Source organism: Ailuropoda melanoleuca, chromosome 5 (assembly GCF_002007445.2).
Source record: "Ailuropoda melanoleuca isolate Jingjing chromosome 5, ASM200744v2, whole genome shotgun sequence".
NCBI lineage: Eukaryota > Metazoa > Chordata > Mammalia > Carnivora > Ursidae > Ailuropoda > Ailuropoda melanoleuca.
In genome coordinates this window covers 11246187-11262137 of record NC_048222.1, presented here as the reverse complement: position 1 = coordinate 11262137, position 15951 = coordinate 11246187, and the positions used below count along the sequence as shown (strand labels likewise).

The following is a 15951-nucleotide window of genomic DNA, read 5'->3' as shown; positions in this document are numbered from 1 at the left end:
AGAACGTGGAAAGCAATCCTTATCACAATGCAAATATTCCTATATTTAGTTTTTCTCTACTGGTATTTTTACTCTGAAAATTACCAGTTCTATAACTTGTATGTGCGGGAGCCTTCCAGATGCAATCCGGTGCACGTTTCCAACGTGTGTTTCTGCCAGTGTGCTGTGGATACTTACAGATGCCTTGTTTGGATCCAAAGGTGGGCCAGAAACCTTATAATTTACTTCAGATGTGGTTGGCCTTTGAGAATTCATCCTCTTGAATATAGGATTTTTTTTTTTTTTTTGAAACCCTAGACTGCAAAAAACACCGCAGTCATCTGTTCTGAAAGGAGTTAATGCACACCCCTTTGGAGTGTAACCCATACTTCTGTGTCCTTTGTCTTGTTTCTGCAGAGTGGTAAAGCATGAAATCCCTCTCGGCCCACTGCCTGCCGTCCCAAAGGCCATTTGCCCGGATGTCCCTCCCCAGGCCCTGTTCTGGCATATTCGAGAGTGCAGATGTCTTAGAAGCCCAATGATGTGGGCACAGGCCGGGGGAGCTGGTCACCGTCCTAATTCATCTCATCCTGTCCTCAGCTCTTCTAGGGGCCAAGCAGGCCAAGAAACCATTTTTCAGTGACAAAAACGGTTCATCCTGATTTATGGTCTTTTTGTTCCCCTGACCTTTATATTCTCATGAAGGTCCTAATGCCCTTTTAAACTCCAGTATCAGAAATTACTAGGAACATATGCAAGAAACATGTTTAAATGGCAAATCTGTCCAGCCCCCATTTGTACATCATTGCACATAACGTATTTCATATCTTTAGATCCTGGGACAGTGGCAACCAAATTTCCATTGTAGAAAAATATTCTAGGACTTAAATTCTGTAAGTTCACATGTAGAAAATTTGATTCGCCTTAAAAATCCTTTTTAATGTATTTTCCTGTTATATATGATATATTTTATTTATTTGAGAGAGCAGGAGCTAAGGGGGGAGGGGGAGAGGGAGAAGCAGGTTCCCTGCTGAGCAGGGATCCTGACATGGGGCTCAACCCCAGGACCCAGGACCACGACCTGAGCCAAAGGTAGACGTTTAACTGAGCCACCCAGGCACCCCTCTTTCCTGTTACATGTATAATCAAAGCTGTAGGATTTCAGTGAGTAGAAATTCTAGAGGGGGTTTGCAAACACCGTGTAAACCCATAGAGCTTGCTCGCGATGCTGGAGGTCGGGGTGCACGGAGGCCAGGATAGGTTTCCCATCTCGTGTTGTAGTCTGGCGTTGGCTCCCGGTGTGCGTGAGCCACGCCGTGAGGTCATAATGGGACTTATGCTGACCCAAACATGTCCCCTCCGCCTTCTCTGGCAGACCATGTGAGTGCTGCCGCTGAGCCAGGGGAGCCGTTTCTGCCCAGGGCAGCCCGGGTTACAGCGCTCACACATGCTGCATGAAAATCCTTTTGAACTATTGGCACAAGGTTGGCAGACATTCCATTGTTTTCAGACAATAGTGACTCAAAGTTGAACTGGCTCCAGGGAGCGAGCGCAGCTTTTGTACAGTAACAAGGATTTAATGCCAGCCAATTGATGGAGTCTGTCTTCCCCAAGTCGGGACGCCTTGTAATGACATGACGCTTACATTTAAATATCTGGCTTCAGATCAGAAACTTGGCGTGCTTCTCTTTTCCTCTCCGTCACACACACTTCTGTATTTACACTGATTCTCTTTTTGTCCCTTCGATTTGTTTTGGGGGTGGGACAGGGAGCCGGTCTTATTTTATGAAATTTTGGGGTTGGTCCAGCCTTTGGGCCTTGGGTTCATTTCTTCCTCCCCGTCTTTGTGCCTCTGCTAGCAGACCGTGCAGCCGTGCTTCCCGTGAGGGCTCCTGTGCATATTTCTGTCTTTCAAGTAAGCGAAGGCTTCAGGAACCCCCTTAGCTCAGGTCTGACACTCAGGCATCTCAGGGTGTCCTGTAACCTCTGTCAGATGCCATGCGGGGGGAACTTCTCTCTCCTAGTCTCCTTATTGAAAAACAAAAGAAACCCCCCCCGCCACACACACACACATCAGGATGATGTCCTGGTGTTCTGATGAGGTGCCTTCATTCGCACAAATCATCAGCAAGGTGGGGGCGTCTGGTTCTGGGAAGGGCACGGAGACGGGCCCATGTGGACCCACATCCTTGCCAGCTCTGTTCAAGGGGCATCACTGCTTTCAAATGGGGCCCTTGCTCTTCGCCGTTACAGCAGGACCTTTGAAGAAGCTGAGCCTCCTTCTCTTTGCGGAACTCCTTCCTCGGAAGAACGCGCAGCATTTTATATACCTCATTTTAAATACTTGAGCGATTCCTGGAGGGCAGATAAGAGGCGGCAGCTGGTTTTGTGGTTCAGGGAATGGAGGCACAGATGTGTTTGGTGATGCGGGAAGGAAAAATCAAAACCAAGCTAAGCACATCCCTACGAGAGGCCGTGGATGTGGGAGGGTTTTAAAGACCTTCCAGTCGGCTTTCCCTGGGCTGCCTTCTGGAACTCCCCCAGGAGCTTGCTCTCCATCAGCTGTGGGCGCTGAGCTGCTGTGGGGCCGGCGTTGCGGACAAGCTCTCCAGAGCTGCTGAAACTGTGAGCCACCTCCTCGGGACCTGTAGCTTTTTCCAGCTTCCCCACGATTGTGGGATTGCCGGAGAGAGGTTTCTAAAGTAACTTGCCTTGCCTGATTCCTTTTTCATCCCTTATTGGGAGCACCTCCGAGCTTCTCAGGCATGAAGTAACCCTAAATCAAAATATCAGCCTTGGGATGTAAAGATTTTGCTTGCCGTGGTGTGAAAACACTTGTCTGTTGGCCATTTAACCTTCAGAGTATGTGTATACAAATCAATATATTTGTCTCTGTTCATTAATGTAAAGCTATTTGTATCTGAGTACAATACAATTTCCTAATACAGTTCACCGTGATAAATGCTTTTTTTCTCCCCTTGAAGAAACGAGTCCAATTATTCCTTTTAATTGGGGAGAGCGTGTGTAGTTTTCCATCCGCGCGCCTCCGTCTCTCTCTCTTTCTGTCTCTTAGGTTCACAGGGTTTAGTCTTTCCCTGTGAGAGTGAATGTTTTTTTTTTCCTTTCTCCTTCTCGAGAATCTTACAAATTAAGACAAAAGATAATTACTTGGAGGGGTAAAACTGGCAGGTTCCCACGACACTTAAAATTAATGAGCTGTTGAGGACAAAATATACCTTGTCTCTGGCTCCATCGCCCCCACCCCCGCCCCTTCCCCCCCCTTTCTCCCCCTTTCTCCCCATTTAACACATGATTTGACTTTTTGGCTGTGTTTGCCATTTGGGTGTATGGCTGCTGTAAAATAGCGAAGTGGTTACAGAAAGTGGATTCATTGGAAAGCCGTCTCTTTGTTTGCAATTCAACGTTAATTTCATTCCGTTTTTAAGTTTTGTATTTTTGAATGCTTTTTCTCTCCTTCCGATGATCTGATCAAAACAGTCTGCAGAAGGCTGCCATGCCGCGGTTCACAGGGCACCGGTCTGGTTTATAAGGTTCGTGGCACATGCTTTCCTGCCTGGAGTCCCGGTACCCCACGGCTTCGAGAGCCGTTTCCCCAAGGAGTTGCTGCCATGCTGGGGGGGGCGGAAACTCTTCCTCCGCATCAGGATAGCATCAGGACGGAGCATCTCAGGTGCAGATAATGCTGATGCATGGTCTGGTGTTTTCTAGTCCCTTGAAGTCCCCGTGAAGCCACTGGCCTTGCCCTGTGGTTCGTTGGGAAAGGAGTGGAGTGAAAATGTGAGCAGGGGTGTCCTGCTACATCTCTGGCATGGACTCCATCAGGGGTGTGGTGATCCTAACAGAGCCAACGCTTGGCCAGTTGCTGGCTTCACAGCCCGCTAGCCCCTTTCTAGACGAATATTCTCTCACTGATTGCTCCAAGCAACCCTGCAAGGTAATAAATAGGAAACTGAGGGTTGGACAGGCGCTAGCCCAACGTCACATAGCATGTGATTCCTGGACTTCAAATTAGGTAGCTTCCTCTCAGAGCCTGAGGTTTTTGGGGATTCGTAGAGCTAAACAAAAATACGGGGGCCACCAGATCTTTGGAAACCATGTTGGAGCTAACCATGGAGAAGATTGTCCAGCCTAGCGATGTCCAGGTTTTTGGTTTTGGGACCCCTTTCTACTCAGCAACCCCCAAAGGACTGTATTTATGGGTATTTACCATATTAAAATGGAAAGTGAGGAAATTTTAAAGTATTTCTAAAAATTCTATATATTTTTAAAATTTACTTCTAGTAATCTCTACACCCAATGTGGGGCTGGAACTCCCAACCCCGACATCAAGAGTCATATGGTCTTGTGACTGAGCCGGCCAGGCTCCCCTAAAATACTTTTTTTTTTTTAAAATGACACAAACCCATTACACGTGAACACAAGTAACATTTTTATAAAAAGTAAGTATATTCCAAACCCCAAAAAATGAGAGTTGCACTGTTTGTGCATTTTGCACCTCTGACATCTGGCTCAGTGGAAGACAGCTGGGTTCTCCTGTCTTTGTATGTGGTCTCTTGCAGTACATGGTTTCAGCTGACGTACATGAAGAAAATCCATCTCAGGCGAATATACAGTCGGAAAAGGGAGGAATTTGGGGGGATGATTTTTTGCTTTGGTATCACACCCACACTCAACCAGTGGTGGTTTCCTGAAGGTCTGTTGGTACGGTAGTCTGAACCTGTCCGGTGAACTTTTCGTGCTCTGTCACATTAAAATCCATCGGTGTGCCTTGGGCTTTGAATGGATCTCTTACCCACACACAATTTTGTCATATTTTGTGTTGATCATTTAAAAACCATGCTTCACCAAGTACCTCTTCTAATTGCCAGCACCTTTGACTAAACGCGAACAGTCCTGCATCTCCCTGGCCTCACCAGAGAAGGCTTTCCGTGTGCAGACGCTCTGGAACTCACGGTGGCAGAGGAAGCTTTTCCACGATGATACTTTTTGCCCGAAATCGTGAATGCCATTCTTGGCAGCAAAAACTATTTGTTATTTTCCACAAGATCACCAGATTCATCTGTGAGAAAAACAGTGGACAAACCACTCCTTCAATCCTTCTTTCAAATGAAAGTAGTGTTCCATGCAAACAGCTTAGCTTCGCACCCTAAACCGGCCCACGAGTGGCTTTTCTCTGGACATCAGCTACTTTGATATGCAAGAGAAGTGCTTCACGCGTATTTGCCGTTTTGTCACACAAAGCATGTACACCCAAGGGTGTACATGCTGCTTTATCACTCCTGGAGATGAGAACGGGCTTTTCTTTCCTTCTTTCTTTTTAACTGCTAGTAACTGGTAATGATGTATCCGGTACTTCAGAGTATAGTTTGCTGCCTCTGCCTTGATTTGTGTTCAGGCACCAGCAGATTTGCCCACTGGTTTTTGTTTTCCTTTGGGTTAGAGAGCACGTTGAGAGCGTGAGGGGTGGAGGGGCTGAGGGAGAGTCTTAAGCAGGCCCCATGCCCAGCATGAGGCTCAGCACAGAGCTCGCTGTGGGGCTCGTGAGATCATGACCTGAGCCGAAATCAAGAGTCGGACGCTTAATGACTGAGCCACCCAGGCACCCCCCCATCCCTTTTTAAAAAACAATAGTGGTATTGAGATATGATTCACAAATCCTAAAATTTACCTGAAGTCTACAATTCAGTAGTTTTTCGTATATTCAGAGTTGTGCAGTCATCCCCATAGTCAGCTTTGGGAGGTGTTTTCATCTCGTTCTCCCTGGAAAACCTTGTTCCCATTAGCAGTCATTCCCAGTTTCCTGAAGCCCGCCCCCCCCCAGCAACCATTCATCTACTTCCCGTCTCTCTGTATTGGTCTGTTCTGGTCATTTCTTGTGAATGGGCTCCTATAGTATGTGACCTTTTGTCATTAGCTTCTTTTCACTTACCATAGTACTTTCTAGACCCTTCATACTGGCGCACGAATGAGTACCTGATTCCTTTTTTTGGGTGGATAATAACCTCTTTTGTTTATCTAAATACCAGTTAATGAAACCTTTGGGTTTCCCCCCAGTTTTTAATTATTATTAATTCTGCCTCAAACATTTATACACAAGTCTTTCTGTGGAGATATATATTTAAAGATTGATTTGAAAGTGCACACGTGCACGAGCGGGGGAGGGGCACACGGAGAGACTCTTGAGCCAATTCCCCACGGAACACAGAGCCCGACACAGGGCTCCATCTCAAGCCCCTGAGATCATGACCTGAGCCAAAACCAAGAGTCAGGCCTCTCAGTGTGGACATATGTTTTATTTCTCCTGTGTACGTACGAGAGAGTGGAATTGCTGGGTCATATGGTAACTGTGTTTCACTTTTCGAGGAACTTTTGGCCTGTTTTCCAGAGTGGCTGCAACATTTTGCATCCCCACCAGCAGTGACTGAGGGTTAGAATTTCTCTGAGTGCTCACCAACACTCCCCATTATCTGTCTTTGGAGGATGGCCATCCTAATGGGCGTGAAGTGGTTGGTGTCTCATGGTGGTTTCGATCAGCATTTCCCAGATGCTAATCCACCTTTTTGTACCGTTCCTGAAATCAGCACGGCGAGAAAGGCAAATAAGGATCTTGGTATAATTACAAAAATAATTTTGACCTAGGGAATCCCCTGAAAGGGTCTTCAATTCCCCCAGGGGTCAAGTCGCTCATTAAACCAGTAGAAAAACACCGGGTGTGTTTTCAGCATTTATTTCTTCTTGCCCGGGCAGGGTATCAGCAACACGTCTTTTTCCATGAAATGGAGCTCTGCCCGGGCCAGCCACTCGTCCGTATCCAAGCCCTTCTTCATGCTGCTCTGGGCAGGGAGGACAGAAAGCAAGAGGAGGGCTTGCCACATGGTCTCATTCTTTAGTCATCTGAGCTGGTCCTTCTGAACGGGCACTGATGAGGTTTCCCAGAGCTCTGTGTCTAGAACATGCGTTCTGCCCAGTCTGCGGAGGAGAACACTGAGGGGCAAATAAACTTGCTGGGGTGCAAAGGGCCCTGTGGGGAATTGAGCTGCTATATAACACAGTGTTACAAACGAGGACAGAACCGTCGAGGCGCATCTTTTTAACTGAATGAAGGGAAGTAATTTCAGAACTGATACTTCCTTAGTGGCAGTGACAAAGTGCAGAGGAGTATGGAATATTTGAGATTTACAGAAAAAGAAAAGAACAACAAAACCCCAAACAAACCAGCTTCCCTGCTGTTTCAGTAAAGGAGCAGTATGCACTGCTCTAGAAAATGGGTGAACGGTCAAGAATTGCCTAGATTAACATTGCTTAGCTTGAGTTTTAATCACACTGAAGTATGACTTCTTACGGATGTTGCTTTTAATTTGTCTTGGAAGTAAGCACAGACATGTCAGCTTGGGTGTGATAGGTGGGCTCTGACAAAGCACAGTTACTTAAATCTGGAATAAATGCCAGCCATTCGCAGCTCTCCGTTTTCCCTGTAACTGAGAGTATCCAGGAGAACCTCACACACACGGGATCATATTCCGTATCTTTGATGTGGCAGGGTCTTTAACTGCAGGACTGAAACTCTGTGTAGCGTGGGTAGTCCCTTTCAAGATCGAGGTTCATATCCGGTCCAGGCACGGGGAGTGTAAACTCTGTTCTGTTGTGTGCCGGGTAGTGGCAGGTGGACTACAGACGTCCGTGTTAGCATTCGGATCAGAAGGCAATCAGGAGGAAATGTGGAGGACTGTCTTAGCGTTTGGAAATATGGGCAGGCATCCTAAGCATAAATGTGAAGAGAGACTTAAAAAAAGGGGTTGGGGACACCTGGGCGGTGGCTTAGTTGGTTAAGCGTCTGCCTTCAGCTCAGGTCGTGATCTCAGGGTCCTGGGATCGAGTCCTGCATCGGGCTCCCTGCAAAGTGGAGAGCCTGCTTCTCCCTCTCCCTCTGTCTGCCGCTCCCCCTGCTTGTGTGCACACTCTCTCACAAATAAAATCATAAATAAATAAATAAATGGGTTGGTTTATTTAGCCTCACAACAGATGGGAAAGCAAATGACAGAGAAGAGGGAAACATTTACAACCTCTGAGGCGTCACAGTCCTTTAAGGGACACAACGGAGGTGAAAGAAAGTCCGGGAGCTGTGGGCACCCGGCTGGAGGCGGCTGTCCTCAGAAGAGAGGCTTTGTAGGTTTTGAGCTCTCGGAAGGGGGCCAGGGTGGAAGGGGCGTGTGGCGTCTTCACGGGAAGAGACTTGGCTCAGACTTGCTGCCGGGCCCGTGGTGGCATCTGCCTGGAGCTCTGCACAGCCCAGTCGGGGCCGGCCTGGCCCGGAGAGGAGGTGCCCGTGGGCGGTGGACGCAGTGACCTGTAGGCTCCCCTTTGTCAGGACATGCACCGGGAGCCCTTCTAAATGGACAGGTGCAGGGGCTCACTGTAGCTTCCCCATCTGTCTCCCCTTTCTCCTTCCCCTGAAGAAACCAGCCACCACCGCTGGGATGGTTTGAGGGGAGGGGAGACCTGTGGTGTGGGAGGAACACATGGGGAAGGCTCCCAGATTCCGTGGAAAGGGGCCGGACTCACGGTGCTGGGATCGTCAGGCCCAGCTGTAACGCGGAGGAGGGAACTCCCAGGAGTTTCCTATAAAAATGTGAGCATCGTGCTGTTCTCTCCTGAATTGCCTAGGTGGGTGGCATCTGGGGGTCGGGGAGGGGGCGGGCTTGGGAGGCAGCCCAGCTGCCTGTGCTGGTGACAGGCCGTGGAGTCTGGCAGCACCCCCCTTGTCCACCCTGTTGGCTTCTTCTGTAAAGTGGGTGTGGTGATCACGTCCTGCTGGTCCCTTCGGATTCTAAGGCCGCTTGAGCCGGTTCGCCTGGCTTGGGGTGAGCAACGTGATGTGTCCGCTCCCTGACCCGTGTCTGTGGGCAGATCTTCAGTCTCCCAGCGCGTAACTTTAAATCTGAGAATGTGTGATCATCTTCCAGATCTCCTGTGTCTTCATACGCGGAGCGGTCCTGTTCTCGGGATGTGACTGTTTGTGTTCGTTTCTTTGTTTTAACTTCTTTTTGTTTAAGGTGTGATGTTGGTATTCTGAGAGCTGCTGGGTTTTGTTTTGGTAGGGATTTTTAAAAAATAAATTTTTCAAGCATTTCAACCACAACAAATAATTCTTCGGATACGCTTCAAATGGTTTTTGTCTCAGGGCCCGGGATTATTCCCAGTTTTTACATTGTTGGGGGTGGGGGAGGTGTTGTTTTCACTTGGGGTCACTCTCGAGCGTGGACGGGACTCGAAGACCATCCAGAATGTTTTCTTTCCCTTTGACTTCAGGACGTTGGTGCTCAATGGTAACAGTCCCTAATGTAGTGACTGCGTTCTCTCTCCTTCCTTTCTAGTTTTCAATGGTTCCAGCAGGTCATCACGGGAGAAAGAACCTGTTCAAAAACACAAAAGCAAAGAGGCCACTCCCGGGAAGGAGAAGCACAGCGATCACCGGGCTGACAGCCGGAGGGAACAGGCCTCAGCGGCCCACCCCCCAGCGGCCCCATCCACGGGCTCCTCGGCCAAGGGGCTCGCTGCTAACCACCACCACCCCCCTCTGCATCGGTCGGCTCAGGACTTACGGAAACAGGTAAAGCACAGCCCTGCCACATGGGTGACCCCGCTCTGGCCCAGAGGGCGCCTGCCTGCTAGATGCCACCCCCCATGTCACCAGCGTAACTGAGGGGGACCTGTGAGTAGGAGCCTCAGGACATCGTGATGAGAGGGCTCACACGGTAGGAGGGGGGTGCGCAGAGGTAGGATGGGGAAGGAAGCCTTGCCTTTGCACAGAGGGGTTCGTGCGCATACCCCTCCTTCTCTGGACGTCCGTCAGCTGGTCTGGTGGCATGTTCACATTCAGCCCTGGAGCAAGGCCCGGGATCCTGTGTGTTGGCGATGGACAAAGGGCACTTGCCTTCTGCATTATCTGTCTCCCACCCGTGTCCCGGGTGTCAGAGGAGTTAGGGTCCTGTTGCTCAGGTTGAGCCCAGAGAAGCTACACCTTGAAAACAGGCCTGCGAACTGCCTAGTGCTGTCCGGAGACCATCCTGCGCTGCTGCTGTCTTCTTCTTAATGTGACAAGTGAGCGACTCTGTTGGGACTTAGGAGCGGAGGACGTGCCTGGGCGCGTGCACTGCTGAGCTGCCCCCTGTGCTGGGGTACAGTGGGGGGCACTTAGCTGAGTGCATGTCAGCCCTGCCCCTCACGGTCAGCAGAGTGCAGCCGCACCTAGCTCTCCGGCCCCGAGTCTCACTGTCCCCATTTCAGGGTGGCAGTAGATAACAGATCCTGTTGGCACACTCTCAAGAATGGCCTCAGGCTCAGCCACTGCGGTTGTCCCTGTCCTTGGACAGTGACTTCTCAGGACCCCGGGAGGGTCGGTTGGGAGACAGGCAGGTATGTGGAGGCATGCAGTGGAAGGGCTGTGTCCCCCGGCTCGGTGGCATTTCCACTGACCCCTGTGCTCCTGTTCTCACTGCATTTTAAAGTGCGGGATGTGGGGAACACAGACGAGCTCTCCTCACAGGGCATTTATGACCCAGAGTTAATCTTTTCCCCAGAATAGACCAGAGACTGTAATCTTTAAAGATCGAGTCAGGGCGAGGACGGGGAGATTCCTGGGCAGCAGTGTTCCAGAATGACTAAGAGATGGTGGGGACACAGTGGAATTTCTCCCTGTTCTTTACATACGGCCTTTCTTGTTCTTGATGACAGAGCGATTTCTCCCTGAATATGTGTCTTCGTGTGCACATACGTGGGAGTGCGTATGCACACACACACATTATTAGTCTTACCCTTAGCTTTTATAGGCAATTCAGCTCTTCCAGTGGGTTGGGGTGAACAGGGTCCTCACACACGACTTCTTCATCCTTTACCCTGTTGCCTTGAGATCGCGTAGGTGGTTGTAGCATATTTTATTTTATTTTTTTTTAAAGATTTTATTTATTTATTCGACAGAGATAGAGACAGCCAGCGAGAGAGGGAACACAAGCAGGGAGAGTGGGAGAGGAAGAAGCAGGCTCACAGCGGAGGAGCCCGATGTGGGGCTCAATCCCACAACGCCGGGATCACGCCCTGAGCCGAAGGCAGACGCTCAACTGCTGTGCCACCCAGGCGCCCCAGTTGTAGCATATTTTAAACCTTGCCCCCTCTTCCTGAAACACAGACGTCATGGTTTTCCTAGAGACACGACTGCACCTGATTGTGGAGTTGGCCTCCCGGGTCCCTGCTGGATGCCTGGTTCTCAGGACCAGGAGGCACCATACCTGTGTGTTTTTGGCATATCATCCCCACTCAGTAGGACTTGATGTCCAGGCAGAGTCACGCTCGTGCACACACACGCACATGCCCGCACGTACTTTGACTCTCACACGTGAGGCTGGATTGAGTAGACCTCTGGTGTCAGTTGGGCCCAGAACCCGTCAGCTGTCAGCCTGTGCCCTTCGGCTCGGGATGTCCCTTTGTAACTGAACGCGAGGCATCGCACAGCTGGAGGGAAGAGTTGGGGGGCAGGGAGGACCCCCCTGCCCCTGCCCCCTAGCTCCCTGGCATGCATGTGGGCCCATTTCACACACATGCAGCCTGAAGTTGGAGGAGAGATCTGGGTGCTCCTCGCAGAGCAGCTTCCTGTCCCCAAGCAACCGCAGGAGCCTGGCTCACGTGCTTTTGTTCAGGCGACCAACTTTGCAGGTGGGGTGCCACTGGGCTCTGCTCAGGGCTTGTCTCCTACCTCCCCTCCCCCCTCCTACCCTGGCCCTCCCCCCAGAAGGGCCGCCCGAGGGCTCCAGCTCTCATTTGGTGCTGACCGAGACCTTCGCTGAATCTTAAGATATCTGACCCACCTGGGCCCTATTGTTCATTTGGAGGCAGTCATGCCTACTCCCCTCTCAGCGAGATTGGGAGAAACGAAAGGACAGTTTAGAAACTACCAAATCCCGTTATTTAAAGAGAGAAAAAATAAGGTTAGTAGAGTTAAAATTGCAGATTCCTTTGTAACTGCTTAATGGAATGGACTAGAATCTGATCTTTCATCCTTCACCTGCATTAAAGATAGGGGCAGAGGATATGTTGATTTTTAACTTCAAATAGGATTAAGTTACCTGGGTCCGCCTGGAATGGAAGGATGAACGTGAATCATGTAAAGGAGGGGTGGGCGGTAGCGGGGTACAGTGTTGGGGGGGTGCTGCTCAGAAGGGCTTTACCCTGCTTGCGCTGATGCATTTGGAGACACTGATAACTCGCACTTTTTACTAAAATAGCCTCTTTCCTGTTGCTTTGCACGGTGCCACGTGCTGCTGGCTGTGCTTTGTTAGGGCCCGAGGCTCTGAGACTTCGAGCCCGGGAACGCACACTTCACCTTGCCAGGCCTCCCACCTTTATGACAGCGGCAGTGCTGTGCCTGTCACACTTGTGTGCTGCCCTGGGGTTGTCGGGGGGCTGTGGCAGGATAGTGTGGACGTGTGCTTGGTGCCAGAGGAGCACGTGATGTCTCCCTCTTCATTTCCTTAACCTAGCACTTCAGTTTAAATGCACTAGAAGTCCGTAACAAATTCAGGATGTTACAGAATCCTGGAGGTTCGAAATGCTCGTTTCCGAGAGCGTCCTGAGGAGGTCTTGACTCTTACAGAAGTTTGGTCAGTAAGCCTGGATGTGGGTTGTCAGACCGCACCAAACGCAGGCACTGTCCTGTCCTTCTGTATCACGCTGAGGCTTCACACCCTGAAGGCTGGTCGCCTGGTGCGGAGCAGCCGGCAGACACGCTTGGAGGGAAGGTCGGCTGAGCTCTGTCCTTACCTTTGGTGGCTGGGTCCTCCCAACAGGCTGTACACGGATTGCCGAAAATGTCTTGGCCTCAAGGATTCAAAGAGGAGGTTTAATCTCTGATCGAAGAGTTGGAAGTCGTTTTTTGTTTGTTTGTTTGAAGTTGTAGAAAATGAAATAGGACCATCCGGAGAGAAAAAAGGTCAGAAAATCACCTCCGCTGTTAAGAACGTTCGGGGTTTAACTGTGCTCCTTGTCAGGTTGCCCTTGTGGGTGGCGTTGTACGTGGTGGTGCCGTGGTACTTGTGGCTCAGTCGCCTGTAGTGGGGGCAGGTGCTTTCAGAGGTTTAGGGACTCCCACCCGAACCCAGCCTTTCCTTCTTGTCTGCACTCACAAATTTGGGTGTCACCCTTCCCCTAACGCAGGGGCCTGCCATACCAGCAGGCCTTCCCTCCCGGAGCTCGATGCCCGTCTGGTGTCGTTCTGCACATCTCAGGCTCTTTGGTTTTCAGTCCAAGTGGGCTCTGCCCAACCAGCAAATGTTTCTCCTGAGCACCCCCGACCCCCTCCCTCCCCAGCTCTTCTGGGGTCTGAAAGGATGGGCCCAGGCTCCCGACTCAGCGGCTCCCTCTGGTGGGAGACCGGAGCCTGATGGTGGGATTTCTGGTTGCGAAGCGAGGGTAGCTTCTCTGCCTCCAGCCACCTCATGGCCGTGTGTCTGGGCGAACCGGGGCTACAGGTGACGGGTGGGTGGTGGTGGGCGAAGAACAAGCTGCAGACGCCCCGCCTCCTGCAGAGCTGGGTGGGTTGTGGGGGAGTGGGAGGCCGAGGCCAAAACCCCTGCCGGAGCTGAGAGAAGGAGCAGCTTGGGGAGAGGCCGTTTCTCAGCTGAGTGTGTGCTTGCACAGTGGAGAGCTCTGCCACACACACCACCTTCGTGTTAGTCCTCAATGAAATAAGTGACCTCTCGTGCTCCTCCGGGCAAGGACTTTCCAGGGCCTGCACCAGTAACATCAGACCTGTCAACGCTGTGCGCTGGCCCAGTGACCTGGGTGTTTTGTTGAGCTGACACTCGGGGTTTGCTGCTTCCCGATAAGGCAGTGGGTGAGGGGAAGACCCTCAGTGGCAAGGTGAAACAGTGCCCTCCGCCGTTCCTTTGTTTTCTTTGGTACGAATTAGGCATTGGACCCCTAAAGACAAGGACGGGCCAAGGAGCAGGCCAGTGTGTGTGCAGACAGGTGGGTCCCAGGTCGGTGGTCCTGTGTGTCCCTACCTTAGTATGCACGGCACAGTGGGTGGAACGGACTGGTGGGTTCCCGTGTGGGGCCAACTTGTCAGCTGCATCGCGGCCCCTGCTGGCAGGCAGAACGCGGGCACCACTGGGTGGGCCGTGGGGTGGGGGTAGAAGGAATACCGTCCACGAAACGTGCCCTTTCCAGGCTCCGTGACTTATTTCTCAAAATCAAGTTCATCGTTCCGATGAGTCCCGAGGGAGATGCCTTTAGCTTGCACTTGTGATGTGGACATGACGTACAGGATTTGGGTAGCCAGCCGCTCTTGAAGGACTATAAGGACGGTAGGAAGGAAAGGAATAGAGTAACTCCTTCTTCTAGCAGAGCTGGGCAGTTGGCTGCACATCTTGGCAGTAACCACTGGTATTCAAGTTGATGGAAATAGGTAAAGAAGAAGGGGATTCTTTTTGCCATTGAGGGAAGTGAAATACTTCTCTAGAACTCTGCCATGCAGGAAATTGACCTCCCCCTAGCACGCCAGGAGAGGTGGTCAGGTGCCCCCAAGAAGGCCGATGGATGCACTGAAGGCCCCTGCTCTCTTCTTTGAGGTGGTGGAGTCTGAGAGCTCTCCTGTGGGTGCGGGGCCGGGGGGGAACAGAAGCATTAGGGGAGCACTGACCCGGCAGGGGCCCCACCCTCAAGGACCAGGTCAGCATCCGCGGTGGGGGGTTGGTTAGACTGTGGAGTCAGCACTGTTGGGGCTGGGTGAAGACTTGGAATACCCTGTCCTCTCTGTGGCTCTGCAAAGATTGAAGGTCCTGGATCCCTGAGGCCTCTCTCTGTCTTGATGATGGAAAAATCTCTCTGAGCCACAGCAGGACTTCTGTTTTTGTTTTTCTAAATGGTTTGTTTTGTGTTCAGTTAATGGAAGCACTTGAAAAAAACAACAGATTAGAGATCTTCTTGTTCCCCGCTTTACCTCCTGTCCTGGATCATGGTAGTCAGCGTGGGAACTTTGTCTGCCCCTCCCCGAGGTGGTATAAATGTATTTTTCACTTATTGTTGCCAGGCTGCTAGTTTGTTTGTTTTAAATTCCTGTTCTTCATTCCAGATCCCTCTGCCCCTTAGCTGATGGGGTCAGTCCTACTTCTCTGTAGGCATGGTGGTGGGCCGTGGTTGATGCGGCCCCTTAGTGAGTCCAGACTGGCTCCCCAGAAACCTGACCCCTAGACACCCCAGGGCTGATTTCGGAACGCGGCCTCACACCAAGAGGTTGGGGTTTCATTGCACTGTGTAGAGTCCGTGGCCTACACAGAAACACGCTGCGTTCTCTGTTTCCGGAATCTCCTACTAATAGTTTGCTTCAGTGGTTCTCAAAGTATGTTCCCAAATCAGCCTCAGGATTTCCTGGGGCCTTGTTAGAAATTTGAGTTCTTGGGCCCCATCCCAGACCTAGTGGATGAGAAACCTTGGGCGTGGGGCCCAGTGGTCTGTTTGGGGGACAAGCCCTCCCGCGGGCTCTGACAGCACCGGTTTGGATACTGATGGGAAAGTTCTGGTTTTGGTTTTTTTTGTTCCCATGTGGGCAAAGTACATTTTCCTGGCCTGGGCCTAGTGCAGAGGTCACTTGGACTTGGGGCTGTGTCCTGGGGAACCTGATTCCTCTGAGGAGGCAGCCCTGGGGCCCGTGGGAGCCGCACATCTCAGCCTGGCAGGACGAGGCGCTTGGGTGTGACTGCAGCTGGTCGCTCAGCTTCCTTGACTTGGGAGCCCAGGCTCCTTCTACCCAATCCCGTCCTCACGGGGGTTACTGATGGCTGAGAGGAGATGGCCGTGTTGTTCCATGTCCTGGGGATTGGCTAATTTCTAATCGGCCTCTTCCGGAGGCGGTGGTGCCCGTGGAGCCTTGGTGTCCCTGTTTGGAACTCACGCTGCAGA

At 51.2% G+C, this 15951-nt stretch overlaps 1 protein-coding gene across 4 annotated transcripts in view; it reads left to right on the top strand.

The window, feature by feature from the left end:
• JARID2 (jumonji and AT-rich interaction domain containing 2) overlaps window positions 1–15951 on the top strand; it is a 171548-nt gene that overhangs the window by 130767 nt on the left and 24830 nt on the right. For all 4 annotated transcript variants that reach the window (XM_034660295.1, XM_034660297.1, XM_034660296.1 and 1 more), the window contains one exon: window positions 9375–9610. In XM_034660295.1, the coding sequence (XP_034516186.1) occupies window positions 9375–9610 (236 nt within the window). The remainder of the gene's footprint in view (window positions 1–9374; window positions 9611–15951) is intronic.